Below are 18,071 nucleotides of genomic sequence, written 5' to 3'. Positions count from 1 at the left end.
TCATGCAAAATATATCCTACATGTTCTTTTGAAATGCTATAGCCTCAGCAATTTCATGCATTTTGACTTGCTGGTCATGCAATACCATATTGTGCACTTGATCAATGATTTCTGGTGTTGTTACAATTTTTTGGACATCCCTCACATTGAATCATCTTCAAGGCTGGTACGGCCACGTTTAAACTCGACAGCCCATTTCTTAATTGTCAGAAATGAAGGAGACGAGTGCCAGTAAACTTTTATGAACTTCGAATGATTTTCTTTTGCCGTTAAAATATCTTTTACAAAGAATTTTATAACCGCACGACACTCAATTTTATCTATTTCAAGGGATACAGACAACACTTTTGCTTCAGACAGGTGTATAAAACAAACTACTTGAGAGAATGACTTGCAATTTTGCTTCATGCTTAAGACAGATGTACCAACTTAGAAAAAATAAATAAAATCTTGCCGAAAGTGATGGCATCTATGCTCGAGGCTGAGAACATTTTGGACCACACTCGTATATATATATATCTATAATGCACTTAATAATATATTATTTTATATTATTATTAATTTATTATTATTATTATCAGATTTGTTCCCATGATTTGAAGGGGTAAATTAACTGTGGAATGGGTACAAAGGCAGATAACAAACATGGTTTCAGGACTGTACAATGTTGTTTATGAGGATTGGCTGAGGCAATGTGGACTGCAGAGTTTGGTGAATAGAAGGAGAGGTGATATGATCGAGACTTTTAAACTGTTGAGAGGTGGCTACAGGGTTGACACTGGGGAGTTCTTTCACTTGGTTGAACAGTGGGAAGGGGTGATAAGGGGCCATCCCTGAAAATTACGACAGGAAACTTTGAGTAAGAGGGAGAGGAGTGGTTTCTTTGCATGGAGAGCGGTTGTACCATGGAATGCATTGTCTGATAGAGTGGTTAGACCGAGAACGGTTAATGAGTTTAAGGAGTGGTATGATAGACTTTGTGTTACCTAGCAGGGACCTCCTACGATGAGTCTTGATAGACTTTGTGTTTTCCTAGGAAGGACCTCCCGCGATGAGTCATTTGACTCCATGGAGGCCTGAATAATAATAATAATAATATATTTCTAATATATTAGATGTATATCATATAATAATATCATATATCTCTAATCCACTTAAAAATATCCACTTAATGAAAGTTTGAGATGAGCCTACCACTGAGTAAAATTATCTTTCAGATCACTTGCACTTGCTGAGCTTAGAGTGCTCGGGTATGGGTGAATTGATGAACTCAATCACCATTCATTTTACCATTCAATCACCATTCCCAAAGATTGATAATAAATAAAATTCTTGACATAAAAAAAAAATTCAACCTGAGTTTTTGGAGATTTCCCTTCACTTATATAGTGAAACTGGTCTGGAAAGTAACCCTTCCCATAATGCATAGCATTATACATGCCCATAAGGATATGTGCTTTACATTATGGGATGTGATGTGAAGTCATTAGCCTCTATATACGAGTTGCCCCGTCATGAAGTTACTTCACAGGCAAACTTTGTTTGTTTATGACAAAGGATTAAACCAAGAATATAATTTCCTAGTATCTTTAATTCATATCAACTCATTATGTAGTGCCTTATCAAATGTCTTTGCAAGATCCAGAAATATGATAGTGTAGACATTTCCCTCATCCCCCTGCTTTTGCGACTTTATTATAAAATGTTACCAGATTACTAAAACAAGAATGCCATTAAAAAATTCCACACTGTCCTTCATAAATAGTATTATCTTCATCCATTCAATTATGCACACAAGCTCTTAATGGTTTTGAAGAAATCATAAATCAATTTTTCATAATTAATCATAATTAAAGAAATCAGGAATTCATAGTCATTATTACCAGCTAGAAATAAGTATGATATCTCAGTCACAAATAAATCCTCTAATGCAATGACAAAAATCAAAATTTTTGATGCTCGTGTTCACTTGCACAAGCTGCCTATAACAATTGCTACTTACTATCAGCAATATTTCCTTGATGATTCTCACCCAAAGAAGACACAATTCATTTAACAGAAGTAACACTTCATCTCCCATTTACCTTCCTTATCCTGCTGAAATATCCTATACCCCTTAATTGCTATTTTCTCAGGATAATATCTTATATTCATAATCAAACATAATAGCATCTCCTTCCACCACCAAACAAATGCTAAATTCTTCATCTTTATGATGATAGTCTGAAATCTGCATCATAATTATTCCTATTCCATTTCCCATCTGTACATTAATATAATCCAATTAGGTGTGAATATTTAATAATCATACAAATGATTATTTTTATGATTATACATAATAATCATACATTTAATAATCGTTCCAAATCATACAAAAATAAATAAATGTGTTTTATGTTTCATGTTTAATAAGTTTAATTTTATGTTTTCAGTTGTGCTGAATCCATAAAAATTTGACAAGACATCATGGTCTAATGTACTCTTTATAGATGAGAGTGGTTGTAGTCTTTCCTCCAATCTAGATGATACTTCATCTGGCAGGAAAGTGGACTGCTTAACATTGTGAGAATGTTCTTGAAAGTGTATAGAAACGATGGTGCTGGAATGATGGTGTTGGGAGGCATTATGCTTAATACATGCACCAAGCTACAAGTGTTGGTAATAGGGACAATGACCGGTGAAAAATATTGCCTACTAAAGCAAAGAATTTATTTTTATGGATGAAAATGCTATACAACATCGTAAACAATGAGCAGAGATACTTCTGGAGACCAAGGATGTTGAAAATTTTTGTACTTGGATGCACTATAAATTAAAGATGCCAAGAAAGTATATTCTTGGTTTAATCCTTTATCCAAGTAAGTAAACAAAATTTGCACACGAAGTAATTTCACGACTGGGCTACTTGTAGAAACTTGTTGTGACCTATACTGAGTCTCATAAGTGGGAGCCAGACCCAGAAGTGATACCAGGGTTGAAGTAATGCAGAAGTCATATTTCCACATACAAGTAGTCAAACTGGTCTGGGTAGTGACCCTTCTCATAATGCATAGCATTATATATGTCAGCAAGGATATGTGCTTTGCATTTGGGATAATAAGGCACGTGATGTAAAGCAACGAGTCTCTATATACAAGTAGCCCAGTTGTGAAGTTACTTCACACACAAGTTACTTCACTTGGATAAAGGATTAAACCAAGAATATAATTTCTTGGCATCTTTAATTTATGGAGACTGAGGATGCTAATCGAATTGAGTGGCCAGAACATTCACCAGTCACCAGGTATCAACCCCATGGAGAACATTTTGGACATAATAGGGAGATACGTTGCTGCTCAAAATTCCCCTCAAGAAAAAAAAAAAAAAAAAAAGAAGACATTATCCCTACTTTGAAGGAGGTGTGGACCAGTTTGGCTCAAGAACTCCTGAATCATTTGGCACTAAGCATGGTATATGATGTTGTGAGAGCTGCATCACAGTTCAGGGTGGACATATTCCATATGGAAATGCCTCTTTGCATAGTTTTCTGTAAGCACTGTACAGTAATACCTAATTATGTCCTTAGAACATTTGTAACTTTTGCCAAAAACACATTGCAATTTAACTTGTACTAAATGTATAACACATTTTTTATATAATATAATTTATTAGTATGCTGCAATAAATTTATGTCGATATTTGGGTGTAGTCATAAAAATTTTTTCATATACAGGTAAATATGTAGTTTGTCCTTAGATTTTGGACACCAGTGTAGATGATCATAGCAAATTATTTCCTTCATTGCCTAGAATATTGCATGTCATGTTTCCTGTGATTGTCCACTAGAAAGACACCAGAAGAATCTTGATTAATGTGGATACCACAAAGCCAAACAATCCTGATGGAAGATCCCCCCCCCCCCCATTGTGCTCAGGAGATGTGCTCCTGTACTAACACCTATACTCAATCATCTGTTCACTAAACTTAGCTGGCATTCACCTTTCAGTACAAATGAAAGAATTTGTTAGTTCTCCTTAACAAATGGCCAATAGTATGGCTAAATCCCCTTGAGAGTCATGACCAGGAAGAAAGCTCATATGCAACCAGTTCTCAAAAAAGGAGATAAATGAATAACATCAAGCTATCAACCGATTGCTCTCATAAGTTTTGTCTAAAGTAATGGAAAAGGTTATAGCAGTCAACTTCTTTAACATCTCAAGAGTGGGCACCTAATTAGGGATCACCGGTATGCATTTTGCCACTCTAGATCCACAGGAGATCTCCTGGCCTATGTCACTCACATTTGAACCCATTCCATGGATAGGTTTGGAGGGACCTGTGCTATTGATCTTCATATATCCACAATTTTTGATAGTGTTTGGCATCGAGGGCTTCTCAACAATTGGACTGCCATCATCCTTGTGTAAACGGATTTCAGTTTTCTCTCAGATCAATCTGTACATGTAATGGTGAATGGTGTTCTCTTGTCAGACTTTCCTGTCAATGCCAGAGTCCCTAAGGGCTCTATCATTTCACCCACTCTCTTCCTGATTTATATAAATGACTTGCTCTCAGTGACTGCAAACTCTACTCATAGTTTTGCTGATGATAGAACACTCCACTCGTCCTACTCATATGACAAGCTTTGCAGTGCTCAAACATCTCATGCTTCAAGAGTTTCTATAATAAATTCCCTGAATACTGATCTCCATGGAATCCTTGATTAAGGTGAAAGCCAACTAGTCAACTTCAATGTTTCCAAAATGCAGATTTTCTTGTTTTCTCAGAAAAAAAAAAAAAAAACTTCAGATCTTCTCCACTTACTTTTGATAATGTTACACCAAATCTTTCCTGGCAAAAGTTAATTACTTTTACAGCATTATCAGCATCCAAAATGCTTGTCATCCTTTTCAGCTCATAATGGTACTTTTCTGTTGAACAGTTTCTTACTTTGTATAAAACCCAAATCTGACAAACACTGGAATACTGTTCTTGTGTTTGATGTAGTAAACCTAAGACCTCCCTAAAACTTCTTTATGCTGTAAAGAAAAGGACAGTCTAGTTGATTAATGACACTTCTCTTGCTGGCCCTCTCTGGCTACTTTCCCATAGAAGATCAGTTTCTGCATTGTGTCTCTTCTACAAATATTTCTATGTCATAGAAATATTTGTATTGTTCAGTAGAACTAGCATCGATTATGCCTCCTATTTCTGCCAGATCTACACGTACTCCACAGAAGATGATGGTAGATGTTTTATCATTTCATAATGGATCTCATCAAAGTGCTAGAGTAAGAGAAGAGAGGTGTTCTTTTTTGTTCTCTTTAACAAATGGCCAATAGTATGGCAGAATCCCCCTTGGTACAAAAGCTTAGCCACTATTCCTCTTGTTGTTCATTCAAAATTAAAAAAATCAGGAGGATAGGAAACTGTTGCTGATATCTTGATAAAGTTTTCTTCCAAAGGGTCTGCAGCAGTTTTGGGATCAGCAACAAGGTAGACAACGGTGTATTCTGTTCCTACCTACCTGTCATCTTCCAGATTTTATCCCAGACAGTTTTTGGAATGGTTGTTTGATTAACTGATGATGTAAATTTAATCCAGAATTGTTTTTCATTCTGACGTCTCACACAAGAGAATATTTACTCAAGCCCATGTCTATCAACTGGTAGAATAGATATAAGAGTTTGAGCTGCTTTTGGCATTTTTATTAACTGTTACCTTCTCAGCATAAGAGAATCTCAAAGCAGGTTAAGTGGTGGCTGACTTTCTTTATGTATCCTGATATGATATGTTTTGTTCTGTTTTTATTTTTTGTATTTCTTTCTCATCTTTCCATGGCAGAAAATGACTGGTTATCATGCTCTTTACTACCACACTGGGCACAGGAGGAAGAATCATGACAGGCAGTTCTAGCATGATCATATTTCTGGCATTTGAAGCCAGAAATATGATCATGCTTTAACTGATGTTGGAATCTTAGGAGTATCAAATGTAAAAATAATGTTTCTGGTTGGAAACTGGTGACTATTCTTACAGATCAGGATGTGCCTCATACATGTCATGTCCTGATCTTTCAGCTCTGAACATATCTTGTCATCAAAAAAACCAATAAATACCATTCTGAGAACCACTCCTTTATAGGAATTGAGTGTTTTTTGTGTGTGACTGTTTTTAATATTCTACCCACTGATGTAACCCCGAATAGATTTTTGGAATGTTGTTTCTATGAGGGCAATGCTCAAATGTAGTTTCTTAAGAGCATTTTAGGAGAACCTGCCAGTCCTAGACTCATTTGAATGAAGGAGGATGACATTTTCCCTATTGGGTTTTCACCTACTGCATGGATGATTAGAAAACCTGGTACATATGTATTGGTATCGCATATCTTTTGTTACTGACTTCTGTTATTGAAAGTTGTATTAATAGTATTGATACCTGGTTGGGGTTTGTTAGGTCACCTGAAACAACTGAAGATAAAGGATTCGTGCTCAAGTGTTTTTTTTTTTTTTGTTAACTGCCAGATCTTCCCACTCACCACTGAGCAACACATGGATGCCCACTATCAAGCAATCAATGGGTACACTCTGGAGTAGAATGCCAGGATTACCAAAGAAGCTAGGCCAGAATAACAGTAAGCCTTGAGTCCTGACTCTGAACCATGGGATGAGAGACTTACTGCAACACCATTGACCCTTGCAGAAAGCCAATTAGCCGATCGATCCTGACTGAGCCATCCAAGACTGCCTGTCTTGCTGAAGCAGAGACAGAAGTTGAGCAAGACACCAGTATCCCTTTTTCTGTACATAATGTATGGCAAATGTTTCAAGGCATTGGATCCTGGTGATGGTAGTCTGGAAGATAGGATAGTAAAAAATACTCAGGAGAAGTAGGGTGAAGAATGCAGGAAGAAAAGCAAAGAAAAAGAGGAAGAATGAAAAGCACCAGTACCATGACTGTGCAGTTAGCCTAGTGGCTATGTGCTTCACAACCATATGGCTGGGGAAGGAATGTCCTAGGTTCGATTCCTGTCGACAACATGAGGAGCTTAAGGATCTTCCTCAGCCATAGCCAGGTGCAGACAGCAGGGTTTCCCCCCAGTTTATCTTGGGTTTTTCATCCAGCAAGCAGGCAAACCGGCTCCATGAACACACATGGATAGTCAGGAATACTTAAGACAATCCCTCCAGCCACAGGTCTGAATTGTCAGCTATGCCGGTCCTGAGCACGGATAAAAATAGGGGGGATTGAGGTGGTGCTGTACCTCCCCGTAAAAGGGGCTCATGGTCGTTGAATCACCATACGAAATGAATGAACCAGTACCATTAATGGTAGATCCCCTCCACCACAAACAGTTGCCTCACATGGAAGAGTCTGGTGGGAAGACCTTTTGTAACAGCATTAAGGGTTCATATCTCTTGGTACAGAAATAAATTAGTTGACCATATCTGGAATTGCTGTCTTTATTGCATTCATTGTCTTACTGTTATCATCAGCTGCATCATCTTTATGCATTGAATAGCACCGTCAATCCTGTTTATTTCCATAACTATATTCATAATCTTTTGTGCAATTCTGCTCATATTCAAAGGCACCTCACTGTCCATAAGCAAATTACACTCCTTGCACATAAAATATCTCTCATCGCTTTTATTAATTCTCTCTACATATATATCTTCAATCTCTCCCCCAAGAAAACATACTGCATTCATGGCAACTTACCATTTTTGAAAATCTATGCCATTTGCATTTGTCTCTCACGCCGATCTTCATCTCACCACTATTTTGCTCACTCTCAAACGCCATACAGAAGAAACATGAAGAATTTAATTAATACACAATTTTCACTAAACTGAACACCAATAACTGATCATAACTATCATACAATATTTAATTAGCAAACATAAATATTGCCAGCAGTGTTTCAAAGACAGGAATGAAATTAAGTCAGTGACTTTCTCCTTTCTACATAAATCTTTGTTCAGACAATGAATAATACGAAAGTATAGCCCTGAATGTTCCTTGAGTGGAACTGCAAATAAAAACATAGAATTTCAAAGTAAAATACACATTGCAGATATATTTACCTCCACTTCTCTGAATGTAGTATGCTTTAAACCCTCTTCCTTGTATTGAGTGATCACTAAAGAAAATAATGAACATTGTGCTCCCTGAAGATGTAAGAACAAGATCCCCTGATATCCTACTGCAATGCTTTGTCAAAAGAGGTGCAAATTCATTCTCTCCAGCATATACCTAAATACAAACAAGGTAAATAAGCAGAAATCCATAAATTTATATGAACAATAAATATCATTATTCTTATTCTCCGTATTATTATTATACTAAACGAGACCTCCAGAGAGTCAGTGACTGATCAAAGAAGGTCAATATCACCTGCACCAACTGTTATACCTTTCTTAAATTCATTCACAGCACTTGCATTCACAACTTCCAAAGGCAATCTATTCCAATAATGCACCACTCTGAGAGAAAAACCTAGCTGTCATCCCTTCTTCACTGCATTCATCCTCAACTTCCATGGATACCCTTGTATCCTCTTCCCACCTTGCATAAAATGAAAATTTCTTATCTACTGGTATCTTGTATGAGATTTTCAGAAGTTTGTAAGACTCGATGATATCTCATTTCTCTTTCTCCTGTTTGCTTGGGTCTGAAGTTGACAAATTTTCAGTTGATCTTCATAATCTGTATTCCACAATCCCAATATCATCTTCAACACATTCATTCCAGGCAGTATCGGCACATGGGTAAATCACTGATGGAACCTTTACTGCAGATATGCCTCTTCCGCCTCCCATCATCGCTAAATGTGTGGTTAGCCTAGTGGCTATGCGCTTCGTAACCATATGCCTGGGAAAAGAGTGTCTTGGGTTCGATTCCCATTGCCAACGTGAGGAGTTTAAGGATCTTCCTCAGGCATAGCCAAGTTAGCCAGTCTTGGGCGTGGACAGCAGGGTTTTTCTCTCCAATTTATCTGCGGTTTTTCCTCCCACAAGCAGGCAAACCGTCCTCGTAAACACACGCAGCTACAGCCATAGAATATACCGGGAGGCAGAGAGTTAGTCACCTCATTCTCGTGATGGATATTATTATTATTATTATTATTATTATTATTATTATTATTATTCCTGACACCTCCAAGGAGTCCGAGGACTCATCGCGGGAGGACACCTACAACTGTCAACCACTACACCGAACCTCTACTACAAATCGTCTCCATCAACGCCATCATATGACTTAGAAGGAATTACGATCGCTCTCTAACAGGCCAGTAGACCTAATACGTAGGAGGGAGAAGAAGAAGATTATTATATTATTTATCATTGCTAAAGATTTCAAATCTTTAAACTTTGCAACAATGAACTCATAGTTCCACTCAGTTCCATTCATGCAATCATTGAAGTCTTCCTATAAGGCAATAACATTTGTATGACTATTGTTCGCCCCATTTTTGCATCGTCAGCAAACAGTTACATATCACCAGTCAAACCCATATAATATCATTATCTACAAATCTGTGGTACATACACAACTACTGACTTCCCTCTTTCAGGATACTGCACCCCACATAGAACTATCTGACAAGCAGTCACTGATCCAACTTACTTGTTTCTTATCCAATTCCATCTGTTTCAATTTATTTAACAATGTGGCAATCCATTAGAAGCTTTTGCAAAATCGAAGTATACCAATGTATATTTAATCTAATGTATATGCACCTTAGTCTAATACATTTATCACCTTATCATAGCACATAAGATCATGTTTAATCTCCCATTAGCAAATCTATGCTGACAATCGCTGAGAATACTGTCAATAGCAACCAATTTCTGTATCCTAGTTCTCCCTCTCTTCAACACCTTAACCATAACTGCAGATATGCAGACTGACCTACAATTTGTGGTGTTATAATTTTTACTTGCACCTTTATAAATTTTATTCATAAAATTAGAATTTGTGAAATGTCTTAATGATATAAAAATTCTCAAATGCAATTTGAACTGATTTAAAGTTATATATATACAGGCCTGGCTGGTGGCGTGTGCGAAGTGTGCAATATACACAGGTGCCGCAGAAGAAAAGGTGCCTAAAAGATGTCAAAAAATATGAGATAAGAGTTTAAATGAACAACGAATGGTACATGTAATTATGAATGTATGTCATCTTCCATTTGGGCCCTTTCAGATCTTCCCGGAAATGAACAAAAAATTCTGAAATTGTATCCTGGACCAGATTATATCACTGTAATTTTTGATTAAAATTTATGAAAATATACCTAAAATAGTTCTTTATTTTTTGATGTATCATAAATCAACTTATGATTAATTGTTGAGTTCCATGTAAGGGCCGTATCCTAATTTTAATTGGATCAGATGCATGTGGTCTGGCCCTAAAAGTCGGCTTACTACTGATAACTCATTCTTCTCGACATTCGAGCCTGTTATATTAGTGGGCTGTTAGGGCGGCGTCAGTGACACAAAATAATCGGCAAACTCTAGAGTCCAATGCAAAACATTCTTGTAAAATTCTCTTATCTATTTTCGTTGAATCTTCAAAAATAATTTATTTATTAATGCAAAATTAATGTAAAGAATATTTGAATAAATCTCTTAACTTTATATTACTATTTTATATTATTTTGAAAATTTACTTAACTTGAAAAAATTTGTATAAGCAGGGCTAATCCGTAGGTAACATTATACTGTAAAATGGTTTTCATTTGTTATTCATTTCCTGTTCGTTTTATTCACACTTTATTCAAAAAAAACTTTTTTGGAAAGGCGCCGAACATTAATTATTATTATTAATAATTAATGTTCAGTTCTGATACCTCCGAGGAGTCTGAGGACTCATAATGGGAGGACACCTACAACTGTCTCAACCACTACACTAAACCTCTACTACGAATCATCTCCATCAACGCCATCTACCACCCACCACCACAACTAGTATTTTTTGTCTGTAAATTGCGTGTGTTCTGATTTGTCTGTATGCAGGATGCAAAACCTGAGTTTGTGGGGGGGAAAACCCTGCTACCTCTGTATGAGATCGGCTAGCTCGCCTTCGACTGAAATCGTCCAGATGAAGATTCCTCTTGTCGCGACGAGAATTGAACTTAGGCCTATTCCAATCGAAGGGTGCAATGTACCGTTGTTCTTCCAATTGTGCTACGGAGGCGCTTAATTGCACACACAAGAAAAATACTATGCGGCGGTCCTGTATATATATACATATATATATATGTATATATATATAATATTCATCAAAGCTTGATTTGCTTCCTCAGTCTTAAGAAAAGGCTGGTTATATTCCACTAATTCGAGCCCTACCCAAGGGCCCATGAGTTGTATGTGTATTTATATATATATATATATATATAGCACACAATTTATATATATAAATATATATAAATTGTGTGCTTACTTTATCTAGTTACTGCATTATATACAGCTGTTACACATATTTGTTTCAGCTGCATATGTTACACATATGCAACTGAAAATTTGAAAGAGGATGTTTAAACTAAATGTGTTTCGTAAGACTGTATGCTTAGAGTTACCATTAATCTGTTCTGCTTGCTTTCATACAGCATAGTGTCTGTGGGAGGAGAGTGTTTTTCATTATGAAGTGTGATTTCAATTTGTCTCTAAGTACACTAATTGTTGTTGTTCTTGTCTTGTCCTTTGAAGAATCTTAGATGTTTCTGTGTGCTCCTTGAACTGCTTTGGCTATGTCGATGATTTTGTTTGTATAGGGCTGTTGTTCAAGATTAGGATCTATTTCTTGCAAGGCTGCTGTAATTGCTGGACAGGTAAAGATGTGAGTGGGTGTCAGTTCAGTATTGGGGCAGTTGTTGCAGTTTCCATATTTCTCATATCTTCTGTATTGATCTTCATTTCTCTATAATGTCCTGTTTGTAGTCTTGCTGTCGTGGTGGAAGTCTTTCTGCCAGCCAGGCTGGCCAAGTGGTTAGCGTGTCCACTCTCCAGTCAAGAGGCTGTGGGTTCGAATCCAAACATGGGCATGTATGTTTGTGATTGTCTGTGGAAATACTAGTGGTGGTGGTTGGCGGTAGATGGCATTGGTGTAGTTGCAGTCAGTTGGCAGATTGTGAGTGTTGGATGTAGAGTAGATGCCCTCCCTCGATGAGTCTTTGGACTCCCTGGAGGTGACTAATAATAATAATAATAATAATTTCTGTCAGCATTGATTTTGGGAATTTGATGTTATATTACTGATTTCAGTGGAATTAGTTTAGCTTTTGCTAGTGCGTTAGCATCAGCAAGAGTTATCATGTGAGTTTCTTGGTTGAGTTCTCTGGTCTCTTTTGCTAATTTATCAGCTGCTTCATTGTAATCAATGCCTACATGAGTAGGAATCTATTATAAAATGCAACTTTTCCCTAAACACTTTAGTTGATTGAAGAGTTTATGGGTGTCTTGTGTGAGCTTGGTATTGCCATTTTTGATTGCCTCCATAACTAATCTTGAGTCACTGTAACTTATAATTCCCTCAGATTGCTGAGATGATGATAATTTTATGTAGGCTTCACGTGCGTTATTTATTGCATAAAGTTCGCTGGTAAATTGGAAGTGATTCGCCCAGATCCAACTTTTATTGAAAGTTTTTCACCTTTCGGAAGTAGAAGGAGAACACCAGCACCTCCATTAATCATATTGGTGTCAGACGATCCATCGGTATAACAAATAACCTGTTTGGAAGATGAAAGAAAGTTGATAGTATTTAGGCCTTTTTCTTTGAGCATTTTTTTTGGTTCTTTTTTTTGTACAGAGTTTGGTAAGGTTTAGATTAATGGAGGTAATTGAAGCTAAAGGACTGGAAAATAGAGGTTCTTTGTCTATGTGGCATTTAGCTAATCAAGACCTATTTCCTTCCTGATAGTGTCATCATATTGTAAAGTTGATGATCTGTGAAATCTGCATTTTTGATTCCAATGTTCATAAGTTTTTAACACTAATTGTTGTTAAATATAATTAAATTAAATATAAACAGAGACATTGACATAGATTGTCAATGTCTCTGTCCTAAATTTAGTGACACAATAAAATGACTTTCTTGCTTCTGCAGTATAGTCCCTGTTGAGGATAGAATGTTTTTCAGGAACAGCCAGCATAAGTAAAAATTCAACAATTTCTGAATAAAAATGAATCTTTCTATGTATTATTAGAAGTGGGTTGTGACCATTGGTCTCCAATAAATTACTGGAATATGCTCCACTCTGCTAAAACATTAATTCTCTTATAGGAGGGAGGTGAGGCCATTTAGCTCTATTTAACTTATGGAGACTGAAGAGAGGAAGTTTACTTTCCACTGGTAGCCAATCGAAGATAGTTGGCCCAAGACTATCAGTAATTATAACTGGCATCCAGTGAAGAGGTAGCTCAAAACAGCCATCATCTTGTGAATTCTAATCTTATATATTTATTGTCTGAGATAGTGTGGCAGAATTTATTATTATTTCATGTTATTAATTTATATGAATATGATATTGATTTATATCATGTTTCCAGGAGAAAAACCCCACTTGCCCGTGTGTGTCAGAGATCGACTAACTCGGGAACGGATTGAAGAAAGAGTTAGAAAATGTTCCTCTATTTGGCTACTCGGACCTAGGTCTTTTTTCGAGTGGCCAACTGCCATGGTGTACAAATGTCACTTCCACTGAGCTACACTACTAGAATATCAGACATATCTATTATTACTAAGACAGAAATGCCAGTGACAAAAAGAAAAAAAAAATTACGCAATGACCTTAGGATTCACAAAAGGGCGAATAATTCCAATGATGATCACAAATATACAGGCAGATTTATTATGTATATATGTATTTGTTTATTATTTAGTTAGGATTTTACAATCTCAGTATTGTCTCCACGTATAGTGATTATATTCAACATGGTGGCTGCTAGTTTCAGTACTAGCCCTAGAGCTCTCCCATTTAAAGACTACGTTATTAGTAACCTAGTTGAAGATTTTCTAGTTTACTATGCATGAGGTGTGTATCTGTCCTGTTGTTAGTGTTTCAATCTCGGAATTTAAAGGCAGCGGAGATAGTGTTTCGGAAATGGGTGATTTTAAGTTTGTGGATATCAGTTGTGTGTTGGAGGAATGGAGAGAATGTTAAAGACCTACATGCACATTGAGTCTTGGGTACTTCAGTGGATGGAGGTCTGTCTGATATCATGATTATGTGTGTGTGAATCACAACTGCAAGCAGAATGTGTGGAGAGAGAAATATAACTGATGAGAAAGGAGATGGAAGAAATGAAATGAGGAAGGTGACTGATGATCTTGGGAGGATAGAAAGGTAAATTAGTGTGAGATAAACGAGAGTAGGTGTAAGAGAACAACATCTGAGAGAAAGGGAGAGAGGAAGGAGAGAGAAAAAGCAAGACATAGTGCAAGAAAGAAAACTGGAGAAAGATGAGGGAGTGTTGAAGCAAGAGATAGAGAACTGGGAGGGAGGAGGAATAGTGGGAGAGAAAGGACAGCAAGATTATGAGTCAGTGATACCACTGAAAGAAGAATGAATGAATCTATTGGAATATCATGGAAATTCAATGAATCAGGTTGTGCAGAGGAGTGCTTGACGAGTGCAATGATACAGAGTATGACGATGGCAGTGAAGAGGGGTTAAAATGTGGAGGAGATGATAGTAATGGTTGGAATGAATAACCTGAGAGATAACATGGGTTGTGTAGCATGGGATTTGAGACTGATATTAAGCATAGTGAGCAGAAATGTCTCCAAGGAAAGATAGCAAGCATGCTGATCCGATGTGATAATGCAAAGTGGAGGACAAGAACAGTGATGAAGAATGAGATGATAGCAAAATGTGCAGGAAAAGGGGATCTGGAAGATGTGGATGTGTGGAGCATGTTTGAGGATAGAAGGGAGATGAATGCAACAGATGGATTGCATTTGAATGCAGAAGGATGCAATCATTTGAAAAGACTGCACTTTCCTGAGCAGGCAGCATCATTGGACTAGGAAACTAGAACTGCAAGGTGGACTTAGACTAGGAGAGTCCTGTAGTAGGGCTTGTATGGATAGTGGCTTGAGAATTGAGGGAGTGAACACTATATTACATAGATAGGTGGAGTATGAGAGGAGTAATAATGTCTATAAGAAGGCTGGAAATAAACTTTTTTTTTATATATATAATATGTTAAGAGCATTAGGAATAAAGGAAATAAGTTTGTTGGACTGATTGACAAAGATAGTTGGCACCAGTCAAACTTAGTTAACTGAGAAGGATGTTCTATTACAGGGATAAAAATCAAAAGGTATACCATATTTCAGCAGAACAGGGAGGTTAAATGTGGTGGTGGTGAAGTGTTACTCAAGATAACAGAAGAATCGTGTGCTCTCGGGGTGGAGAATCTCAGTGGAAATAACATTAATGGCTTTGAGAGTAATGCTGCGAGAGAGATGTTTATAGGACAAGATATTTAGTGGGACGTTGCTACAGACCAAGGAAAATAAATGGTGATAAGCAGGATATGTTTAGGTAAATTTAATCGGTAAGTACAAAGCAAGCCAGACTTCAACTATGGTAATATAAACTGGCTGCATATAGTAATAAGTAACTGAATTTTGGGATTTCTGAGGGACATTTGTCTTAGGTAGTAAGTGGTGGAAGGAACATGGGGATAGAGAGTTCTGAATTTGTCATAGCACAAGAGAATCTGATTGTGACTGAAATGGCTTTTGTGACTCGATGAATGAAAATGGAGGTATCAAAAAAGAAGGAGGTTATGTGGAATTATAAGCAGGTAACTTATCATAGACTTAAAAACATGCCCACAGCAGTGTAATGGATGAAAGAATTTAAAGGAAGAGGAGTTGTTAGTGCATGGAAGATACTTATGAAAACATTATTGATAGCAATGGCAGATTGTATACCTCGAGTGAAGAAGATAAAGCAATTTGGAGTGAAACGGATAAAAAAAAATGAATAAACGGGGAATTGCCAAAGAAAAAGAGATTATTGAAGGTATATAAAGAGAGAGGTAAAGAGAAGTAGCATGAGGAATATAAAGCTCAGGTTAGGAGAGTGACTAGTATTGTAAGGAAAGAAAAATCACAATATGAGAGGAGAATAGCACTGCAATCCAAGGAGAATCCCAAGGAGATTTTTGCTATTTAGCGAGTAGGAGGAAAAATGATAGTCGACAGATTTTCCTTGCAGAGTAGAGATGGGAATCGGGTGACCAAAGCAGATGACATAGTTGAGATATTTAATGATCACTTTATTAGAGGGTTCAATGCTGATACTATAGGCTTTAGTCCTAAAAGGATAATGAGTGGTGAAGTGTTAGAAGAAGTGAATTTATTCCGAATACTGAGTATACTAAATGTCAATAAGGTCATGCAGTCTGCAGAGTTTGGTGGATAGAAGGCAAAGGCTGGGGGAGATATGATCGAAACATTTAAGCAGAATCTAGGTTACCTTTTACAATAGCGTAACAAGAAAAATCGAAGAATAGGGTGGTAAGAGGTGTAATGTATGGGGATCTCAATGATCCGTGGTGTTCAAGATAGGATGCGTGAGGAGTGTTTGCCAGGAGGAACAATAGAAAGTGTGGCTATGGCAATTAAGAGGAGGTGAAAGGGTGGATGAGATGATTGTGATAGTGGCAACAAATGACTTGAGTAGCGGTGTAAATAGGGCAGTGAGAGATATGAGATTCTTGCTTGAGGCTGTATGAAAGAAGACACAGAGAGGAAAGAGAGTGTGTGTGCTGCCTAGGAATGATAATGTCGAGCTGAGCAGAAGAGCAGTGATATTGAATGGCATAATAGCAAGAATGTGTCAGAAGAAATTATTCGAAATTGTCGATGCTTGGAGTGCATTTGAGAGCAGAGAGGGATTGTATGTCAGAGACCGCTTGCATTTAAATGAGTAAGGACATAGGCATCTGGAGAGATTGCTGTTCTGAATGAGTCGGTGTGTCCCAGTGTGGATGATAGCAGGGGTGCCTCTTGTAAGAATGGGTACGACATCAGGTAATGCTGAGCCAAGTAAAGTCTAGAGGGGATAATGCTGGGTATAGAAACAATGGTATTTTTATGCTTTATACTAAAGCCAGGAGTATTCGGAATAAGGGAGAGGAATTGGTGGCACTGATAGCATCTGCCTGGCAAAAAAAATATAAGACGTCTGAGAAAGGACATTTGGCGAAAGCGACCAGATCTGTGGCGCACAAAAAACTGGATGCTCCACGACGACAATGCACCCTGTCACTGAGCTATCCTCACACGTGAATTTCTCCCCAGACACAATATGATTTCACTTCCGAACCCACCCTACTCACCAGATTTGGCTCCTGCAGACTTCGCCCTCTTCCCGAAGATGAAGATTCAGCTCAAAGGTCACTGTTTTGACACAACTGCGGAGATCCAGCACGAATCGCAGAAGGTGCTTGACATGCTTTGAAAAGAAGACTTCCAGGACACATTCCAGAAGTGGCAAGAATGCTGGGAGCACTGTATTGATATGCAAGGGACTATTTTGAAGGTGATAGTGCGTAAACGTAGATAAATAAAGTAATTTCTCACAAACGGAGCTAGTCTCGAAACATTTTGATACCACTTCATATACTGCCATTTTCTTGGATTTAGTGAAGGCATTTGACAGGGTCTCACATGATAAGCTGATATTTAAGTTGCAGCACATGGGTCTGGATGTCAGATTGGTCAACTGGATTCAGGATTGGCTGTCAGACAGGTATCAGAGAGTTGTGTATGGTGGAGCAGTTTCAAGGAGGCAGAGGGTTACAAGTGGGATCCCACAGGGCTCAGTACTAGGACCTATATTGCTTAACCTTTATATCAATCATTGCCAGTGAATTGCAAGGGGGTATTCAGTTGTTTGCGGATGATGCGAAGCTGGGAAGGATTATTAATAATAGTGCAGATGTGGTAGCCCTACAACAGGATTTCAATAAGCTAGACAGATGGACAAATTAATGGGGGTGTCAGTTTAATGCAGCAAAATGTAAGGTCTTGAGGTTTGGGACACATCGATGTGATGCTACATACTC

General features: G+C 37.5%; 1 protein-coding gene across 1 annotated transcript in view; it reads right to left on the bottom strand.

Moving 5' to 3' along the window:
• Positions 1-18,071, bottom strand: part of Cubn (Cubilin) — a 2,223,842-nt gene that overhangs the window by 1,165,827 nt on the left and 1,039,944 nt on the right. Inside the window, exon 32 of the mRNA XM_090396294.1 lies at positions 8,067-8,235. Coding sequence (XP_090252420.1) covers positions 8,067-8,235 — 169 coding nt within the window. The remainder of the gene's footprint in view (positions 1-8,066; positions 8,236-18,071) is intronic.

The sequence above is a fragment of the Typopeltis vanoorti genome, chromosome 8 (assembly GCF_054136105.1).
Source record: "Typopeltis vanoorti isolate ZY-2024b chromosome 8, IOZ_Tvanoo_1.0, whole genome shotgun sequence".
Classification (NCBI taxonomy): Eukaryota; Metazoa; Arthropoda; class Arachnida; order Uropygi; family Thelyphonidae; genus Typopeltis; species Typopeltis vanoorti.
This window is presented reverse-complemented; position numbering and strand designations above follow the sequence as displayed.